The 23,149-nt window shown below is 34.8% G+C and overlaps 1 protein-coding gene and 1 long non-coding RNA gene across 2 annotated transcripts in view; one reads left to right on the forward strand and one right to left on the reverse strand.

The window, feature by feature from the left end:
- Positions 1–23,149, reverse strand: part of GPR158 (G protein-coupled receptor 158) — a 375,355-nt gene that overhangs the window by 158,588 nt on the left and 193,618 nt on the right. Inside the window, exon 3 of the mRNA XM_037006036.2 lies at positions 13,589–13,691. Coding sequence (XP_036861931.2) covers positions 13,589–13,691 — 103 coding nt within the window. The remainder of the gene's footprint in view (positions 1–13,588; positions 13,692–23,149) is intronic.
- The window catches only part of LOC140847783 (uncharacterized), a 158,385-nt gene that overhangs the window by 101,150 nt on the left and 34,086 nt on the right, over positions 1–23,149 (forward strand). The gene's annotated exons all lie outside the window — the stretch shown is intronic.

The following is a 23,149-nucleotide window of genomic DNA, read 5'->3' on the forward strand; positions in this document are numbered from 1 at the left end:
CACGTCAACCTTACTCCTTGATCAAAGGTGGGCTTGTCATAAACTCCTGTGCACGTCTGGATTGTGCACTCACGTGTCTGGGCAGGTCCCTGCATCCTGTGCCATGACACCAGTGGGGCCCCATAGTGGAACAGAAAAGTAGAAGTATGGCATGGAATTCCTGTCTGGGGCAAAGCATAATACAAAGTGTACTTAGGAAAAATCATTCAAAGCTGTCAAGAAATTGGTATAGCAATGGCTCGAGTAAGAGGCAGGGCCAAAAATAGCATTTGAAGGGGTGAACAACAGGTATGTAATACAGGCACAAACTTGAGGAATGATGAGGCACACAAGTCAAAGCTATGAAGTGTGAAAGCCTCAGATATTAAGAGAACAATGCATTAACTAACTTGAGTATAAATGGGATAGTCATGCAAGTGAAACCAGAAAGGATCACTGTAGTACAATGATTAAGATAGTCATGAAGGATGTAGATGGTCGGATGAGGCTGACAAAAATGTCAAGATCTCTAAGGTAAGATTTGGGAGATAGAGGTCACTATTTCCTCTCTGGCCAAAATGGAAGAACAGGGGTTGAACTTATCTTCCCATTAGAAACAATGAAAGAAATGGACAAAATATAGAAAAGTAATGGTTTTACAGACACTGGATACTTGGCAAGAAAGGACAGTGATTCCTAATAAGTGCAAACACTCCTTGAACAAACCCAACTACTATAAACAGAACAACGAAAGTTAAATTAGTAAAGAAAAAGTATCTATGGAAAAATCTTTGTTTGTTGAACAGCCCTTCTTAACCCAATCTTTGCTTTCTTGTGTCAGTTCAATAGGTGGGTATTCTCTCATTAGTTTAAGAAGCTCCTGGCTGCATATAAGCTAAGTAGTACATACTATTTACTTTCAATACAAATTAAACTTGAAACTTCACCCATATCTGCAAAAATAAAATTCTCACAGATGATAGGAGCCGAGACTATTTTGCATCTTGAATGACTTGAATCTGAAAAATACTGCAGTATGTTAACAGCTTTGTCCATTTGAGCTTGTTGGTTTTTGTAACATGGCTACAGCAAGCAGTCATAGCCACATTTTAGCTATAAGTACAGCAGCTTTGCAAAATTTTCGATCATTTTTAACCGATCAAGATTTGAGAGTTCCCCTTTGTTTAGAACCAAATCTATGGTCCACTTCTAGAAAACCTAACCTTATCCCTAACTTTTCATGATCCTTATTTTACTTTTGCCCAGTTTCTTCAACTTTGTTATTCTGTTGCATATTATATATTTCTGTAAGGTACACAAAATCATTTTTAGAATGAGAAAGGAAAAACTGGGAGAACTGTACCTCAAGTTGTACAGCATTTAACAGAAACAAATTATTATTCAACAACTATTTTCTGACTGTCAGATCATGTGTCAGGCCTTCTTTTAGTGGAATAAATCAGTGAACAAAAAGCAAAGATCTCTGTGCCTGTTTAATTTACGTTCCAGTGAGGTAAACAGACACAACCAACCAACATAATAGGCAAATAATATTGTATGTAAAACTGAGAAGTAGCACAAGGTCAGGGGCATCAGACATGCTACGGTGGGGGCTGCAATTTTAAATAAAAAGGTTAGGGTACATCTCATCGTAAAGGTGGTATCTGATCAAAAGATTTGAGGGAGGTAAGGGAGTTGCTACATAAATACTCCAGCCTCCCGTCCTTTGCAGAAAAAATCTGAGGGGCATGATGTCCAGTTTTAGAGAGCTCCCAGGAGAACCGAGCCCACAGGACTCACAGTGATAATCCAAGTCAATAATGCACTTTTTATTGCCTTCTATTCCCTGTACCTTTCTTCACTCCACTTCATTCTTCATTCTTACTTTTGGGAATCACTGGACAAAGGCCGAGCAAGCTTAGCTGGCTTCACAGAATGCCCGGAGGCAGAAAAGGAAAGAATTCTGTAGGCATGTCGGGTGACTACTGGCAGCATGCCCAGTCACAATCATCGTGTCTAAATCTGTGGTGAGTCAAGAGTATGGGATGCAGGGCACACACAAAATTTATGATAGTTTCTAAATTCCAAAGTCAGCTGTCTCTGGCACTACCCAGACAACCTGAATGGCGCCACCTAGACCCGAACAACATGTAAACAACATGCTAGGTGAAAGTGAACAAGCTTGGGACTTGGTAGGTCACACAGGTAACTCAAATGAAGTTGTTAAATACTTTCCTATACATGCACAAGCAATTTACTTTGTAGAAGCAGTTAATTCTTGCCTGTGGTCCTTTTCTTTCCTTTATAAGACTAGTCTGAATCAATTTGTTAAAGATAAGCGAGAATGCAATGATTGCTACCAGTTGTTTCTTTTAAGGAATAGAATCCTCTCCAGTTTGCTTTTTTGTTACATAGATTGTAACTGAATAGCAGTATGGTGAGATACTCCAATAAACTGGGCTGTTCAAACTGCCCAAATTGAGTTTTTAAGATCTGGAGACACAATAAACATAAAATTAAATCATCACCAAAGGAACAATCTTAATTTCATGTTGAAAAAAAAAATGGCAAAAAATGGTTTTTCTTCTCAGATTTTGCCAAATTCAGCAACAATATTTATATTGTTAAAGATCCATAAGACATTCTGCAATATTCTAAACGTTTGGGTTTAAGATTAGTTATTTGTTTCCTCTCTAAAAGACATAGCTGAGGAAAAAAAAGAAAAAGGAAAAATTTTCTCCTGCAATTAAAAACAGAGTATCTTCTTTCTGAAAGTTCTGTGGTATTAAATTTATATAATTAACAAAAAATTAGGCTTTCTTCTTTCCTTTTTTTACTAGAAAATCTTATTCTTAAATCAGATGTAGATGTCAGTTCTGCATTATAATAACACCTTTCTCCCACTAACCCAATTTTGTTGCTCATAGATCTTTCCTAATTATGGTACCTCCTAGATTGATTTATTTTGCTATTCATGCAAACAAAGGTTCTTTCATAGTGATCACAATGTCCCCAATTCAAGTTTACTAAGGAGACTGAGTTATTTGCTAGATTTGACCTACTGAAGCAGAAAATGGGAAGTAGAATTGCAGGAATACAGTAACTCAAACAGTCCTACTGTATAGTCCATTCCACTGGCCAAAGCTGGACTTGCACCTACCCTGCCCATTATTCTCTTCACCAAACTACTATCCAAAGATCCATACCAACACAGAGAACTTTGCATGTGTGATTCATTCTGTCTCTGTTCTCTTTTCTTCCTGATGCTCCATGCCTTGTAACTATCTTTATCTGCCTGTCTACTATGACTACTGCTAGAGTTCCACAGTTCTATACACTGTGCCCCAAAAAATTGTGGGCTCTGTTAGAATAAGACAATGCTTTTATCTTTATTTTCAAACCTAGATTAACATTACCAAAGATCCAATATACCTGGCTACAAAATACAATCATGAGTGCAGGACCTAAAACAGAAAAAGCCCATACAGTCCATTATCTATCTTCCTCAGGTAGGACTAAAAGAGTTAACAGGTATTGTCTTCTGAAGTAGTTGAAGCTAGATAAAAGGCTGGAAATTGATATAACTCCAAACCATTCTTTATTTCCTGACATAGGTAATATTAAATTATGTTGGTTAGATGAACATTCATTATTCATGGATAAAAGGCAATTTGTTGGAAATAAATTATGATCACATTTTATTCTCTGTGTTCAAAAGTATCACACGTTTAGCTCATAAATGTTAAATAGTAAAGTGTGATCATTAGAAACTTCTTTAGTAACTGCCTTAACTTTATCTATGATAAAGTTTGACTTTGATAAACTTGACTTTGATAAATTTGACTGTGATAAACTTTACTTGACATAGTCAAATAACTTTATCTGACTATGAGGTTCTATTAAGGGATGCAAAGTGGTAAAATAGAGAGAAAAAAAAAAGAAAAAAAAATAGAAAGAAAAAAAGTCAGAGACCTGATTTCTACAGCTCAAAAAAGCTCAAATTAAAGATACAGCATTCTACATTCAGTGTTTCCTGTAGGACAAAAAGGATTATGTAATTTTCTACTTCCAAAAATATTTTCTCAATACATGCCAAACTTCTCTATTCAGGACAAGGGAATATATGCAGCTACTAGAAATCACACTACTACTAAATAATAATATATAACTCAGTATTTTATGCATACTGTATACTCAGCAAATAATTGCTAATGATGAAGGTGCTCTCCCCAAAGAATAAGTTAACTGATCTGTTATACAAATGTATAGTTGAAAATAACATTCAACTCAATAAATCTTTCTTCATGCTCTCAAACCATTTATGCTTAAGAATTTATTTAAAATGGTATTTTTCAAGATGCTGGACACAAACTAGAAAAATATGTTAAGAACATAAGTTATTACAGGTGTCTTTGGAACCCATGGGAAAATCTGTCAGAAATCATCTTGGATGATCATTTTATGTGGAAAATTCATTCTGAGCAACTAAAAAAACCCTGCATAAACAGGATTCACTAAAGCTTGAAAACAAAGATGACATTTGGAACTTTACTTCCTGAAATAAAGGAAAGATAAAACAAATACTTCCTGAAGACAACTGGCAAATATGAATTGCTCTTAGCTTTGGCAATAGCAGCCTTTCAGTTCATTACATGAGTGACCAAGCTACCCTAAGCAAAAATACAGAGAAGGACATGGGAAGAAGGTTATAGTAACACCACAGGACATCTGAGGAACTAGAACTTTAACCTGCAAACATGAGCCTGTCAAGACAAATTGTGACCATTTGTGAACTGTATGTTTAACCTATTTGCTTACCTTAATTTTACTATATTGACATCAGAAAAACACAAAATATCTGGACCTTTTTATATAAATATAATTTTAACCTATTTGCTTACCTTAATTTTACTACATTGACATCAGAAAAACATAAAATATCTGGACCTTTCTATATAAATATAATTTTATAGTTACATAAACCAGTAAAATGTAAACTTTGGAATGGGAAAGTAAACCATAGCACATTTGTATTCAATGGAATTCTGTAACTATTACCATTATGTTCAAGAAGACTATGTAAAATATTTAAAGTGAATATAATGACAAATTTCTAGAAAGAGCACATACATAAATTTATATAAAAACCATAAATTTAAAGAATTAAATGACCAAAAGATTTTCAAATGGTTTTTAAAATTCTACTTTTTTATGCATTTCAAAGTTTCTTCAATGAGTAGGCAATATTTTTATAATAAAAACAACGATTTTAAAACCATGACTCTCTAGATAACAAAGAATAACAAGGCGAATTTTTGTCCCAAATCCCAAATATCTAATTAACCAAACAATGCTACACTTACTCAAAAATTTTAGACCTCTGAATTAAAATATAATGTTCGGGAAATTAGATTTTTGTAGCTTTCAACTTTGATATCATTTGAACTGTAAAGAAAAGCTGCAAGAATAGTATAAAAATGTCATATAAATGGATAAAAAAAGATGTGGTTTATATACATAATGGAGTATTATTCAGCCATGAGAAAGGAGGATATCCTGCCATTTATGAGAACATGGATGGACACTGAGCATATTATACTGAGATAGGTCAAAGAAAGAGAAGTATTGTATGATATCACTTAAATGTGGAATCTAAAAAAGCCAAACCTATAAAACACAGTATAAAATGGTAGTTACCAGGGAATGGAGGGTGGGGGAGAAAAACCAATGGTGTTTTAACTTCTAATGAATAGTAAATAAGTCATAGAGATCTAATGTATAGTATAATGATATAGATGATATTGTATTATAGTGATGTTACTGATAAATATTGCTTCAATGGCAATATTACAATATATAAATGTATCAAAGTAACACTATACACCTTAGATTTACAAAATGTAAACATCAAATTTATCAAATAAAAAAACATCCCATATATCCTTTACCCAGATTCACTAATTATTTATACTCTACAATATTTACCTTATTCATATTCTCGATAGATGTTTACAAATTTGTATGTATACATTTTTTTTCTGAATCCATTTGAAAGTAAATTAGAGTTATTATGTCCCTTTACCCACAAACACTCAGTTTGTGTGTTCTAAGAAAAGAGAACTATCATACAAAATCATATTACAAATATCAAAGTTGGGAAATGTAATATTGATACTATATTTTTTATGAGTAGTTCATATTAAAATTTCATCAGTTCTCATAGTAATGTTCTTCATAGCTATTTTTATCCATCCAGGATGAAATTCAGGATCATGCATTGCATTTAGACGCCATGTCTCTACTCTGATCTGAAACATGATTAAGACAATAGAGTACTTTTTTAGTCTCCCAAAAAACTTCTCCGATAAAGTTTGTGAGTTTTGTTAAGATTTTTGTTCTACAAACTATGAATTAGCAAATTTAAAAAATTGTACCGCACAGCAAACATACAGCTATTGAGAAATAACGTCTATTAAATGCATATAATAAATATTAAACATAAATAAAATATTAAATTGTGTATATTACTGTCAGATACATTATTTTACATTGAAAAATAAAGTAAAATATTTTACTCTCCATCATTAAATTAGAAAATGGAGACGGTTTCTTAGTGAATCCTTTATTTTTATGTTCTTTTAAACGTTGTACTACTTATAGGTATTCTAATAAAATTAGAACACTTAACCCTACTATCGACTTTCTAAATATTTCACCTCATTTGAGGATTATAAATTTTTCTATTGAAATAAGTCAGACAATTCAAAATAACCAAAAAAATGGAGAAATACAGTTTTAATTAATTTGCTTCAACATCCAAGCACTTTTGTTAAATCTGACTTTTGGTTAATAGTGTTGTCATTCCTAGCTATTAATACCTGTTCAACAAAAAAGTTCAGCAAAGAGTAAATTGTATTAGTTATAAGTTAAAAGTTGCCCTTATAAATGTTAAGTATTAATGTCTTAAATGTTTTCCTTCAACAAGGTAATAACATCCTTTTCCTTTGAAGGGAACAAATGGAATTAGAAGGTAACATTAGAAAACATGTAGCAAAATTCTATTTGAATGCTTACTGAGTAAAAAAAAATTATTGCATGGTGTATATATTGAGAAATGTTACTATCACAAAAACTTAAGTGGCAGTTTCAGTCATTGCTGAGCAAGCACTAAAACTTTTTGGAAATTTTCTTCAAATTATCAGTTTTTTGGTTTTCTGAACTGAAGATTTAATCAATGAAAAATTGAAGGGATATTTCTCTCCTGCTCCTTTTTCTTTCCTCCTGTTCCTTTTTTAAAAAGAATAAAAATATACATTTTCTTAATCTCTTAGATTGATATTTCCTTGGAATAAACTTTGAAAGTATCAAACTGGTATTATCAAAATGTACCCACATTTTTAGGACTTGTGGAACATATCATGAAAATGTGCCTCAGAAAGTTTTCTTTCTGTGTTTATGAAAGAAAAATACTGCTCCTGATTTAGAAAAGAATGAATTGAAGAGGGTAGGGGGTACTGAAGCAGAAGTTATATACTTTAGGTCTTCTTAGAATAAGCCTTTAGTAGAAAAATCACTACAGTATAAGAGTTTTGCTGATTAAGATTCTTAAGTAACAGTAGTATAAAACTGTGTTTTCACAGGAGCAAAAACATAACATTTGCACATTTGAATATCTAGATTGAAATCATTGTCTACACTTTAAGGCCAGTTAAATCTTAAAGTTCTTACACATGACCTAATTTACTAATATTGGACAGTGGGTTGTATTGCTCAAGACTGCCTTTATTTATTGTGTGTGTGTACAGTAATATATTCTGAGAAGATGGGGGTCTCTCCTGGAAGCTTAGAAACCTCATTTTTTTTTCTCAGTTTTTTCCCCAGTGCCTAAAACAATGTCTGGCACATAGTCAGCAGCAGTAATCTTCTTTTGACAGATGGATTTTCCAGATATACAAATCAATCAACAAACCAATCAGAGGTCCCTTCTTGGAGGTATGGCCCTCAGTGATAGGAACTGGTTCTGGCAGAGAATGACATAATTGGACAAAGGCAAGACCAGCCCATGTACCAGTATGTTATGACCCCCTCCTCTTTCCTTCCTACAGGCATGGGAGAAAAAGATGAGTCACAGACGATGAACATAATTCAGTTGGCAGTAACAGAGAGTCAAGTCAGACACTGAAAGTTCAGTATTAGCTTTCAGTACAAATAACACTCATCTGAAACTGTTATTAGGGTAAACATCTCCTTCCTTTCCGTACACACTATTTGCTTTTACATTAGAACTGGAAGGAACATATTCATCAATCACTGTGTGGCGTTAAAATGGTATAATGAGCTAACTGTGGGAGAATCTATTTGTTATTTTATTGGTTTAGGATGATGAAGTAATCTGACTCCAGTCTTAAACTGGATAAAATCACAACCAAAAGCTAAGTGGAAAAAGTACAGGCACATGAGTAGCTCCAGCACATTTAGATGTCTGTGTGTATTTGGTTCGATATTTATAATATTCACAAGGAGAGAAGAGTTAGACCACTATCTGAGAAGATTCCTGTTGTTAAAACATGAATGCACATTTGCATATCTTGAAATGAGGATTAGCTAACATACTTTCATATATGTTTATCATGAAGAGCTGGCTATGAAAATAAGTTCAAAATGAAGCCCAGTGCAAAAAATTTAAAGGAAGCTATACTCCCTTTCCATGAATATAGTCAGAATTCAGTCTTTCCCTGGATTTTTATATGTATAACTATAAATCTTATATTCACTTTTCAATTGTCTCCTAGATTTTTATTTCTTCCAAGTGACTTTAGCGGTCTTTGGACAAAATACCAACGTAGGTAGATCTTGGAAAGATTCTGATACAAATAATAAAGTTGTTAAACACAAATAGACTTTTTTGCCTTCTGACAATTTATTCATTCAACCCCCAGCAACACCCAATACATAAATACTGTAAATAGGACTAAATTCCTGTTATTCACCTTAAGATAGTGATTGCCATCATTTTGGTGTATCATGGGCTCTCTCACTCATTCCTCGCAGCTACCAAGGGGATAGATTTCACTATTCCTGCTCTATGAATATGGGAAGAAAGTCTCGGAATGTATGAGAAACTTGCCCAAGTCTCCTGCTAATGAGTGGAGACCAGATGCAAACCCAGGTGTGTCTGACTCAAAAGCAAGCTTAACTAAGAGAGCCCACCAGATTATAAATCATTCCAAGTTAATATTTTGGAACTGTGAATAAGTGCTTTAGGAAAAGCACTATGGTCTACTGTGAATACTAGGATGAACATTGGGTGGGAAACAAGCTAACTGAGTGCACTGCTTTTCTATTAGTGCTAGGGTAGACATGGGCTCTAGGACAAAACCAGTGTCTTAAACAAATTTTTATTGCATCTTATATGAAATATGGTTACATTCACTCTTTTGTCTGTATGTGCTCACAAGTTCGACATGGGTCTCACTGGGCTAAAAATTAAGGTCTCAGCAAGGCTGTATTTTTTTTCTAGAAAACCTAGGAGACTTCATTTCCTTGCCTCTTTCAGCTTCCTGATGCCACCTACATTCTTTGGCTGATGGACTCTTCCCTCCATCTTCAAAGCCAGCAGGGTAGCATTTCTGTGGCCCTTCTTGTGTCCTCACTTCTATCTCTTACCACAGCCAGTGGATTATCTGCTTTTCAGGACTGACTAGATTGGGCCCACATGGATAATACAGGATAACCTCTCCATTTCAAGGTCATGATTTAATCACATCTGCAAAGTCCCTTTTTGTCATGTGAGGTAATAACACATTCACCATTTGTGAAAACTGGGCCATGCACATTCTTATGGGGGTTAGGAGGCATCATTCTACCTACCACATTGAGCTGATGTGTAAATGATTGATAGTCAGATTTTCCTGCCAGAGGTTTTTAATATTTGGGGGAAGACAATTGTTAAGAAAAGTGAATCTCTAATTAGAAGTCTAATAAAGTAAAACAATATAAATAAGTAGAAATATAAAAAAAACCTGTTGAAGTAAAATTTCAGCTAGTAAAAGTGAAGGAAGATTTTTAGAAGACTAAATGTTATCTCAGAGCAGGATCCATTTGAAGAACAAACTAAACTGAAAAAATCTGGGGCTTGGAAATATGCACCTCTGCTGAGAAGTGGAACAGATCCTAAAGGAATGAAAATGGGGAAAATATGTGAGGAGAGGGGAAGATAAACAGAAAGAACACAAGCTCCCAAATAGTAATCATAAAAATAAAAATATTTTTGAGCATTTGATATGTGCTAACTACTCTAACAGGACCTTTATATTTAGTACCTCATTTAATCATTAGAAAGATTCTATGAAGTGGGTGACATTATCCCAATTTTACCTATGACATGAATGAAGGATAGGAAGTTCAATAATACAGCATGGTACAATTAAGTAGAAGAGCCAGGATTCAAACTCGTTAGACTTATACCAAAGACCATGCTCTTAAAGACTGTGTTAAACTATGGTAGAAATTCAGCTCTGGTAGAAATATGGCAACCAGGCAAGTCCAACATGGCATGGAGTGTGTCCCAATAGTTGAAAAGAACATAGTCAGAGATAAACCAGGTAAGTGCAATAGTCAAAACAAGAAGATTGGCAGCACTAGGAACTCATCCATCTACCAGACACATTCAGTGACTGGACTCATCCATCCCGACACACAAGACTGATGGAGGAAGACATGAATGCTGAATACTAGGCAAAGGAATGGGGCAAAAACAAAAGCATAGGACATTAGATGGAAAATTTTACTACTACAACTGGAGTGAAACTGAGTAGGACTAAGTTTCTACAAAACACCAAAGTGAACCAGACCATAAAGTTGAAGTCAGATCAATAGCAAAAGTGATGATGCTGATTATGAGAACATGATGTTCAAGCTCTTCTGATCTGTTCCAAGTATAGGATTGACGCTAGAGACTGGTACTGATCTTCATCGGCAGAGAGCCAAGTCATCTCCAGCTCTCCGACTATGAAAAAAGAGGAGAGATACACTTATTCCAGACATAGGTTAGTCTTGCTAAACAATTTACTTAGGACTCAGCATCCCTACACTGTACCTGCTTTCCAAAAGCTTCCCTTTCTTTTCTTCTGAGACATCTCTTTACTATCTCTACTTTTCTTTTTTTCTTTTTTTCCCCCACTATCAATAAATAGCACCAGAATTGGTGAAGCAGGGATTGTCATTTTTAGGTATAGGTCATTTGTAAGTTGAGTTTATCTGGAAATGTATATGAGGAAAAGAAAAAAGGTTTCACTGAAGACAGAATTCACACTAAGAGAGATGGGTTTGAGAAAGATGAGCTTGTAATGAGCTTGTATTTCATCAACCTGGAGGTGAACAACCTGGAGTTGAAGAGACAGTTATACATCAGCACTTGGTTGTTCTGAAATCCTGCTACTATCCAGATGTCAAATCCTATCATCTCACATCAGGCTGCCAACTTCGAGAGAGACGCCAGGAACACAGTCTCTGGTCTGTCAGCATAGTTTTAAATCTTGCCATTTGAACACAGCCTTGCTGGTCTTCACAAGCCTTTTGTTTACTGTGGGCCTTGGTCTAAATAAAGATTTTAAATCATTTCATATTTTAATGAAGAGTTTTAACCGTCACACTTACGGTTTCTCTAAGATGTCACCACCACATCTTAGCTCCTCCCTCCAAATGGGGTACAAGACTGTACTAATTTCCTCCTTTTGCCTCTAACTCCCAACGAGTGTTTCTACTGCTCTACTCAATGCAGCACTGCGTCGGGGCACATTTGCTGTCCTATCATCAGATCCACATAGAATCCATTCTTCAAAAGTTATAGTTTAGAGAAATTAGTAATCCTAAAATAAAATATGTGAGACAAAGTGCTAACGACCAGTGGTGCTTAAGAATGATCTCTTTATATATATCCCTGATGTTTGTTTCTATATGTGTATGTATGCATTTGTTTATTTATTCACATATTTAACTACATCTTATTATATGCCATGTACTAAGCTGACATTTTTACATCTGATGCCTCATCTTTTGTTCTTCAACGCCTTTTTACACTTGGCCCCAGAGCTTATTTCATAGATGCCTCCTCAAGAAGCTGTGAAAACAACTTCCCATATGAATTGCTTGGACACTAGGATTAAAAGACAATATATTAAAACTCAGAGATATGTAGTAAAAATTCTAGTGATAAAGCAAAAATCAAAAAATGACTGGACAGTCCTTGGAGATGATGCTGGTGAGTTCAGGTCATTGCATGGAAAAGACTGAGTAATGCTGGGTTTTCATGCAAACTGACAAGGCCATCAGAAAAGATATTTTTGGTGAAAGAGCACTTTACTGACTTCAAATTATAACATGCAGCCAGCTTTCTGTTCTGTCTTTGAGGAAGGAGAGTTCTGGTTAAGTATGTGCGAAGGTCAAAGCTGAATCACAGCTATGCCCAAATATAGATTCTTTTTGAGAACAGTGGCCTCTTTCCCATGGCTGCAGTGTGTACGGCATGGAAGTTAGACTTCTGCAAAGAGCAGACTTTTTCTTAGGGAAAATAGGTCCAGTGAGAAACACTGGATTTTAAAATGAGGAAGAAAGTAGGAGTGTGCAAATTAAATAAAGATAAGTTGTTAAAGGTTAACTAGTTCCTCCTGGTGGTGTTATAAGCAAATGGCATAGTCATTCTCTGGATTTAAAATATTTAAATGTTTTATTTCAGTCACACAGTGGAAGCTGAGAACAAATGTGGGTAAACCAGATACAAAATACCTTCACAGAACATAAGCTAAAACCTTTTTGCTTAATCCTTCAGTATTGAATCATATGTCTGGACCATAAATGTGAAGAATGCCAAAGTAGCTCTGGTATTGACATAGTTTGGTGTACACACACACACACACACACACACACACACACACACACACACTCTCTCTCTCTCTCTCTCTCTCTCTCTCTCTCTCTCTCTCTCTCTCTCACAAACACACACACACATAAGGAAAAGCATCATACCCATCCTGAAAATATGCTGTCATCATTGCTATTGTATTAGTTTTCTATTGTTGTATAATAAATTACTGGAAACTGGAAATTTAGGGGCTTAAAATACCTATTTATTACCTCCCAGTTTCTGCTGATCAGAAGTCTGGGCACAGAGTAACTGAGTTCTCTCTCCAGGGTCTCACTAGACTGAGGTGAGATTCGCATGTGGAGCTCAGGGTCTTTTTCCAAGTTTATTCAAGCTGTTGGAAGAATTTGGCTTCTTGAAGTTGTGGAACTGATGTCCATGTTTTCCTGCTTGCTGCTGGTGGGCTGTGCTCTCAGCTCTTAGAGGACACTCTAAGGTCTTAGCCACGTGGCCCTCTGACAAGGTAGCAACTGCTCTCAATGAGTGGAATCCCAGCTGATCTTACCAAGCAACTACAGTATTTTTAGACTTTAAGGATGTTTTGAAAGCTAAAATATACCTAAAGTGAACAATCCAGTGGGGATTTAACTAAATAACTGCAACAAGGCTAAAAAGAAAATCTGAAAATTAATAATGGTAGATATTATGTGTATTCATATATATGCACAAGAAGCAAAGGATACTTACTGTGAAAGGTGTTCACTGAGAAGACTCGAGGATGATAGAATCCTGCTTTGCAAATACACTGATAGGCTCCAAGCACGAATCCCAGGCCTTTAATTGGCATACACTATGAGAAAGAAAAGACAGCAGTATAGTTGATCATAGTTTATATCACAGTATAAAGACCTATAGATATCTATCACTGCAAATGGTAACAGAGTATCACATTTTCCAGAAGTAAAATATCTCATTTTTAAACTTTTATTTTAGATTTGTTTGCCAACACACTTGTTTTAGAAGCAGCAAATTGAGTTTCCTTCTAAATATATGCCATTACAGCTGCAGTTGCCACCCATCTTTAACTCATTCGGTTGCCACAGGGAGTATCTTTTGGACATAGTTTTTGTTTTTCATGCTTCAAATAGCAATCTTAGTGCTTTAAGAAATATTTCCAAAGACTTTTAAAAGGAATTTCATGCTAAGTATTTCTATCAAAGCAAAGGCAAGTAGGTAGGTAGGTAGACAGAGAGATATGTATGACTTGAGATGTGAAAACTGCTTTTATGAGTTAAATATTCATCAGATTTCATCCTTGGAACAAAATAAACAGATTGATAAAGTAACGAAAGAGGTGAACTTTAAAATGCAAATTTAGAAGAGAAAGGAAAGATCAAATAACAATCCCAAGTACTCTATACCCAAACTCAATTTTATGGATAAATATTCTACATGTACATAAAGAAAAACAATGATCAGTTTTCCAAATATGTGACACCAGTAGATAAAATCTCCCCAAAGCTTAATCTTGGTTTTTTTCAAGAATATCCCTTAATCCTCCCAAAATTCAGTTTACCATACTCATTCTGGTACATTCAATTACCTAAACATGGAAGACGTTCTATTAAAGTACAAACAGTACATCAGTCAGTAAAACGGGTGTTTCAAGAATGTGATCAACACTGAAATTTCCTTTCTGATAACTGCTCTACCAAGATCCCAATACTTTCCCTTTTCACCATGATAATTGATTAAAGAGTCTAAAATCCACTGGATTTAAAAGATATAAAAGTTCCTTCTGATACAGAGGCCCTTGAAAGAAAATTCTAAATAATTTAAATAATAATTCCACAATTTAAGCTTTAATGATTAACATCAAGATCAGTGTTACATATCATGAAAACTCCAGCAAACAGAAAAGTATTTATATATAAGGGTAGAAGGAGCTAATTAATGTATGCTCTAAATTCACAGAAATTTAGCAAGATCTTTGAAAAAGTTTTATAGAAGAGCTTCATGAATATTTTTTCATTAACAGCCCTCTTTTTTCACCCATACACACAGATATACAATTACATCTTTCAATTGAAAACACAGTTCTTGACCCAGAGCAAAATGTAAGAGCAGTTAAGTACAAATCAAATTCAAGTTAGCAAGTATTTCTGAAATAACTATTGTGTTCCTAGAGAATTTCCACAGAACCTAATTGAAATAACATATACTGTTTATAAAGATCCACCAATATTGATAGGTCAGATCATATTTCTGAACTGTATAAACAAAAAGGCAATTATAACATTTACTTTGGAGAAGCACTAGTGTAGAAAGAGCATATTAACTATCTGTGGCAGAATATAGAGATCTGAATTCTGACTTTCTCACTTGTTAGCTATGTGAATTTGAGCTATTCTCTTCTCTGAGACTTAGTTTTTAATTTGGGAGAACAATCATTCACTCAGATTTAGATACAGTTTGAAGAAGGCAGAACCACCAACATATCCTAATAGGTTAAATATGAGGTATAAGAGGAAGAAAAGAATAAAGGATGACTTCAAGGTTGCGGGCCTGAGTAACCCTGTGAATGGAGTTGCTGTAGGTGGCTGGGAAGGCTGCAGATGGAGCAGATTTTGGGGGAAAAGCAGAAGCCATTTAAGTGCAAGTGTCTATTTGAAACTTAATTCTAGACATCAAATAGGCAATCTGATAAAGTAGTATGTTGTTGAGGAGAGATGCTGGCTGTATAATTTGGGATTTATTTGCATAAAGGTCATAAATAAAGCTATAAAACCAGATAAGACTAGATCATTAAGGGAGTGCCTATAGGCAATGAAGGAATTAGGTACAAACTGGACATTCTAGTGCTAAGAGGCGAGGCAGAAAGAAGGAAAGAAAGGATACTGACAAGAGTAATTCAGTGTGGTATCATCATCTCATTATCTAGACTGTGATACTATGAGCATAACTTGGAATTTCTTGTGAATTACATTTATTAAACATGCAGCAAAAAAAATCATCCAGGTATTCTAAGTCTTAGATACTAATAATACTATTAATAATTTAAAGCATACTTCAAATGTACTACCTCACTGGAACTTGGAGGTTAATACTAGTCATTAAAACAGCACTAATTCCTGATAATATGACTCAGCACTGCAACACTGCTTAGCCAAAATCTTAAGTGTTTAAGGCACATCTGGAAGTTTACTGGACAAGAATATCTCTTTACTGTAAGTTAGCTCTAAAGCTGAAAGAAAATTGAAGGCTGAAAAACATCTAGCTCATTAGAGAAATATCACCAAATATAAAGTTCCCTTGAACTTAAAAATTAAAAATGCTTCCTAATTTTTTATGGGGAACACAGCAAAATGAATTATTAGTCATCTCAACCTCTTTGCTCTATTCTTAAATTATCTTCTATTCTCAAAGGAAAGAAAAAACATGCAGTCAGTTAAATTCAATAAAAAAATATCATCTTGCTGTCCTCTAAGACTGTGGCACCTGTACGGGACCTACCATGCTGTTGCTCCTCTTGGAATATACAAGTTATCCTGGCTTATTTTTATATTGATTGTAAATCTGCACTTACCACCATACTTTCTCACTCTATCCACCATGACCATTCCATACCTACTCAAACTCTGCCACCTCCCAACCAAGCTTACACATTTTCAAGACTAGACAATTAGTTCAGGAGCCAAGCTTTTAAAAATCTACATCACCATGGTAACTCTTCAACTGATGTTTCCTGTGTTTGGACAGAGAAGCTGCTTTTCATAATTTTTCTCCTTAGGGAGAAAATTTAGGATTTAGAATTTAAAATAGATCCTCACTTAATAAAGGAGAAAATCTTCAGAATTTTATTCTAATTTAACATTCATTTAAAATATCAATTGTAGATATTCAAGATGTTCATTTTGGACATTTGAGTCTAAATCTTTCTACTTCATCTTTGTAGAAGTCCAAGAGGGTATAAATGGAAAAAGCAGCATTTGCTCCATGAGGGTAGCTCTTCCAAGATAGCCTTTGGTAAACACTGAGCTTCTCATGTCAAGACATATAGTACCCCCATGATTGAGGTAGCTGCTCACAAAGATTGGATGCCCTTTTGGATGAATCTAAAATGCCCACGCACATCAAGCCACCAGCAGAGATTTACTAAGGAGAGCTCTTGAGAAATCCACGATCAAAGCTTGGCTTCTAGGAGTAAGCCAAATCTGGATGGGAAGAGATAGCAGCCAAGAGCTTCAAGCAACAAAGGTTGATTCCCAAAAACATACGGACTTTGTATTTCTGAGTCATGAAGAAATAAAAATTCTCAACAGACTTAGAACTAGTAAAGAGACTGAATCAGTAATAAAAGATCTCCCAACAGAGAAAATCCTAGAACCAGATAGTCTCATTGTACAATTCTACCAAACATTTACAGAATTAACACTGGTATTCTTCAGACTCTTCTGAAATATTGAAGTGAAACGCTTCCTCATTTTATGAGGCCTTGATACCTTGATATCAAAGTCAGACAAAGGTAATAGAGGAGAACAAAACTATAGACCACTATTCTTGGTTAGTATCGATGTGAAAATTTTCAACAAAATGCAAACACATCATTGGCATGACATAAAATTCATCTCAACTCTTGGTAAACATAACTGAGTCTAAATCTTTCTACTTCAAACGGGGCCAGCTCAAGAGTCATGAGGATTTCGTATGGATGAACTATAGCAATTTAGATGTCGGTCCCTCCCTGCTTCTGATCCGCAGATAAGGGAGGAGACACGATGAGATATCAAAGATCCAAAGATCCGAAAGGACCAGCCAGGGGCCACAAGGCGTGACAACGCAAGAGTGGTGGTGCTGAGAGGGCAGCCTTCGTATTTACTGAGCAAATAAATGTTAACAACAATAGAATTCTAGAATTCTGTAGGAGGTATGTAATACACAATCATTAACTAACTCTAATCTGCGGCAGTCTCCAGTCTCCTGGGGCAATGTCTTATATGGTATTGAAACAATAGCAAGGGCAATTAGGTCACAGAAACTGTTAGGTCTTGTTTGTTCTGTTCTTGATCACTTATCAGGAATTACAGGAAAAATAATCAAGTCATATATGATTATACATTTGATTTCTATACTTGATTTATATATTAATCCCACATTAGCAATGGCTAAAAATGAAGGCTAAAATTAGATATATACCAGGGAAGTCTTATTTGATATTTAATGGAAACAATGCTTGTGCCTAAGAATAACATTTACATATAATTCTGAAGAAAATTAATTTGGACTGAAAGGAGAAAGCAAAAAAAAAAAAAAGCAAATACAATTACACTGATATAACTCAAAATCTTCTAGAAATGGACCTTTAGATACATTTCTTTCTTTCTTTATTTTACTTAGTTTTGGAATCTTCCTAAAGTATAAAATACTTTCTGGCTGCTCAAAACTAATTAGAATTTAACATTTTCTTCATGAGTCAGAATCATAACTTTGAAGTAGATCCCGAACTGTTTTGAAATACATTAATACCTCTGGAGCTGTTGAAAGTTTATGGCTATTTTCTCATACATGAAACCACCTAGAATGTTATACTTTGTGAGTTCTTATGCTTAGCCCTTTGTTTTTTTTTTCCTCTTTATGTTGAGCTGCCAGTTGTCATATTTATAAATTATGGACTTAGAAGTGTCTTTTCCCTTCTCTATTATGATTTCAATTGCCAACATATATGGAAATTAGATCATGAAGCATGAAAAGCAAGAATCTGAGATAATAAACAACAAAGTAGGAATAAATAAGATAATAAATAGTATATTTACTGAGTTTTACTATATGCCAAGCACTGTTCTAATTGCTGTACAAGTATTAATTTAATATGCATTTAATCCTGTATCAATTCTATTATCTACATTTTCAAGATGAGAAAATTGAGGCACAGACTGCTAAAGTAACTTGCAGAAAGCCATTCAGCTAGTAACTGAAAGGGACTAGATTCAGCCCAGGAGGTTGGCTCCAGAGTAATGACTTCTTGCTACAAAGAATTTAGGCACATAGTATTCCATAAATAGGAGCAGATGCTACCACCAGCTCACTTTGGAATCTATCTTGATGGTTCCAAGACCTTTTATTTTCTATTTTCTTGGTTTTGGAAAATATTCCAAACTTGCTAGATCATTAAGCGTCAAATGAGTGAAGGTTATTAATTTAAAAATGTAGATATGAAATATATTTTAAGACATGAAGTTAATTCCTATACCTGTCACGAATTCTGAAAATAGGCCTGTCCCTCCCAAGGCAGAGTTCTTTAGCTCAGGTCTTAGACAGTACATCTTCATTTCAAGTCATGCAAATGGAGAACCTTTCTATTGAGTTCCTGAAAACAGATGTCTCTGTGGGTCTAAGAAGAATCAGGAGGCCAGTTCACAGATGCTTAATCCCAAATTAAATTCTACTAGCGCAGCAGTGGGAACCAAGGACCTCATGACAGGAAGGGTTGTCACTCCTTTCTCTTTGGTGAGAAAACATGGCTCTGCTCTGCTTTGACAGAAGACTACCTAATTCCAGGAAGGGTTTCCTGCTGTATTAAAAAATGCTAAATTTGTTCATTTGGAAGTGGGTTTGCGGGGACTTGGTACTAAGGTTAATTATACTAACATCCAGGCTCTTCTCCACAACTATTTGCAAGTTTATTAAAACAATAGGAAAGCACTCCAACAGAGGAAATCTAAAAGGCCTCCGGGCAATGGTAGGGTGCACATAACCCACATATTTCATCAAACAATCTTCCAGGAAAACACGAACTCATGAATAACAAATAATGCAGTATTTCACTAGGGAGAAAAAGAACTATGTTTTTGTCTCTATTTTTCATTAGGTGCCAGAAACTGGTTTAAAAAGCATGATGGACTGGGGCAGGGTGGGGTGGGAGAACAGGGGGATGTTTACTTTTATGAAATAGTTGAAATAAAAAAAGAAACTTTTTTCTATTATTAATTTTTGAAAGGTTCTTTTATATTCAGTGGAGCTAATTCTCATGAAACAGGGGTAAAGGATGGCAGCAGAGCATCTGGCGCAGACATGTTACAAGTATACTCACACACAGCAAGATAACTATGGGGAAATGTCAGGTTTCTCTCTCATTGAGTGAGCAAGCCCATTTTTCTAGACCATCTTACAGAAATAGTCCCAAAGGCTTGATAGACATAGGTCTTAACATGCTTAACATTTTTAAAAAAGGAAACCCTACCCTCTATTAAAGCACAGACTCACTGTGATGCACCCTTGCTCTCCTTTTGACCCCTGCACTTTCTCAGGTCACAGTTCATAAGCACTGGGGACTTCCTTCTCACTCCTGACTTACTCTTGCTTATTGAGCTCTTTTGTATGCTATTCACTGCAGTAACAAAGGGGAACAAAGTCATGGTCTAGTTCTCAGAAAGCTGACAAACTGAAGCACAAAAGGAAACTCAGAGCTGCTATATCGGGCTCCACCCTGTTCACAGCTAAAAGGCCTCACATAGGTTTGCTTCTGAGTTCATCTTCAGACATTTTTCTAGCAGCAGTTGGCTGTTAGAATACCTCCTGTTGTACTAAAAACAAAAATTAATAAAAGAATATATATAATTTTGATTTTTTAAAATTCAAAAACAACTCTCATATCTAACTCTAGCTTTTTTATAAAGTACTGTTAGGGTTAGTATTTTTATTCTTTGTATTTATGATTGACACAGATTTTAAATAGCCATAATCAATATGTCCAAGGAATGAGAAGTTAATAATATAGAGTTTCCCCAGAGAACTGGAATCTTTTTTTTTAGAAAAAGAATGAAATAGATATTCTGGACCTAACAGAATAAAGATTGGACACCAGAGAAGAAACAATAAACGACCTAGATAAAAGATTAGAAGAAAATATTGAGTTCAAGGCTTGTAAAGTAAATTGAATGGAAATACAGAAAAGAGTACAAAGGACTTTTGGGTCATAGAAAAGGGATCTAATATACAGATATTTGGAGTCACATAAAGGGAGAAGACAGAAGTAATACTAGATGGAAGATACTTGGCTGCCAAGTCAAGAAGTACTATATACTCCAAAGTGAACAGACACACTTCAGAGTCTAACTAGAAAACCTAAAACACACAAATCTTAAAATGGCCAGAGGGAAAACAAGATCATACCTACAAATGAATAGCAACAAGTCTGCAACTGTCTTCAAAGCAGAAATAATAGAAACCAGAAATAATGGAATGACATCATTAAAGTGCTAAGTGGGGGGAAAACTGGAATTGCATTCTGAGAAAAATATGCCTTTGAATGTGAAATAAAATAAAGGTATTTCACACCAAACAAAGCCTGAAAAAAATTCCTTCTCACCAGACCTATGATAAAAGAAATGTTAAAGGACTTTTTAAGCAGAAGCACAAAAATGACAGAATGAACAGCAATGCAAAGTAAATATGTAGATAAATCTAAATTAATATAGATGGTACAAGACAGTAGTAATAATAATATTGTCCCATGGGCTTTAGATATATACACTGAATTAAAATGTAATGAAGAAGACAGTGGGGAGGGCAAATACAGCTGAAGGAGCTGATTCCCTATTTTGTCTGGGAAAGGTAAAAGGAATAACTTAGATTAGGTTGTAATAAGCCAAGGATGTATATTGTAATTGGTAGAAAAACTACCAAAAGTATAGAGAAATAGTGAACAGTGAACAACTAACAGGCAAAGAGTAAGGAGAGTGGAATAATAACAAAATGAAATATTATTAATGCCAAATAAGGCAAAAAAAGAGTAAAAAGAACATAATGGGCCAGATAGAAAAAAATGTATGTGTGTATATATGAATAAACTAAATAAGGAATGGCAGAAGGAAAGTAAGACAAGCAGGCTGGTTTCTAACTGATTTCTTTTAAAATCTGCACTCATGGTTTTATGGTCTAATCATCAGAAAGCAATTTCATTTGTAAATTAAGGTGATTCAATTTACATGACATATATTTACATTTTTATGAAATAACAAAAACAAAAAAATCTAATGTATACTGTTAGAAATAAGGATAGTCATTGCTTTTGAAATGGGGTAGGTAAGGTAATGATTGTAAGAGAATAAAAATGGACTGTTTTGCTTTAGATTCTCTTTTCACAACTAAGAGCTTGTTCAACAAGTATGGTCACTTTGTGCACTATTCTGTAAGTATCTTGCACATCACTAAAAGTTTTAAAAAATAACACTATGAGAAACCATGTCACACCCAGTAGGATGGCTAAAATAAAAAAGGCAAAGAATAACGAGTGTTGGTTTGGTAAGGATGCAGAAAACTGCAAAACAGTAGAGCCAATTTGAAAAACAGTTTTTTTCAGTTCCTTTGAAAGTAAAAGACAGTTTCCATATGACCCAGCAATTGTACTTTTAGGTTTATACATAAGAGAACTGGAAGCACATGTCCACACAAAAATGTGCACAGAAACACTCATAGCAGCATTATTCACAATTACCAAACATGGAAACAACTCAAATGTCCATCAGCTGATAAATGGATAAATATGGTCTATCCTTATAATTAAATATTATTCCACAATAAAAAGGAATAAAGTGCTGATACATGCTACTGCATGAGTTAATCCTAGGTACACTAAGTTAAAGAAGCATGCTACAAGAGAGCACATATTGCATGATTTATTTATATGAAATATCTAGAACAGGCAAATCCAGAGATAGAAAGTAGAATAGTGGTTGCCAGTTTTGGGGAGAGATAAGAATGGGTTCAGGATTTCTTTGGGATGACGAAGAGGTTCTGAATTTAAATAATTGTAATGGTTGCACAACTCTGAGTATACTAAAAGCCACTGAACCGTACACTTTAAAAGGGTGAATTTTATAGAATGTGGATTTTATTTCAGTAAAGCTGTTATAAAAAGAATAACCAAGTATACAAAGACACAGCATTTCCTTGAAAACTGAGAAAATGGAGGCATTAGAAACATACATAGCATATAGATAAGGGAACTATAAAACTCAAACATTTTTGGTAATGCTTATCTTAGTCACCTCAGGCTGCTGTAACAAAAAATACCATACAGTTAAGCACAGATACTTATTTTTCACAGTTCTGGAGGCTGGCAGGTCCAAGATCAAACTGCTGGCAGATTCAGCTCATTTTTGGCTATAATACACTTCCAAACCAGCAATCTGATTCCAAGTTTTGTTTTATTATTCAAGTTTTCTTTGCTGTTCTTGGCCCTTTGCATCTCCATATAAATTTCCATGTGAAATTTCCAACTTCTTTTCAAAGGGTAGTTTCAGATCT

This window comes from Manis javanica, chromosome 2, assembly GCF_040802235.1.
Source record: "Manis javanica isolate MJ-LG chromosome 2, MJ_LKY, whole genome shotgun sequence".
NCBI classification, from domain to species: Eukaryota; Metazoa; Chordata; class Mammalia; order Pholidota; family Manidae; genus Manis; species Manis javanica.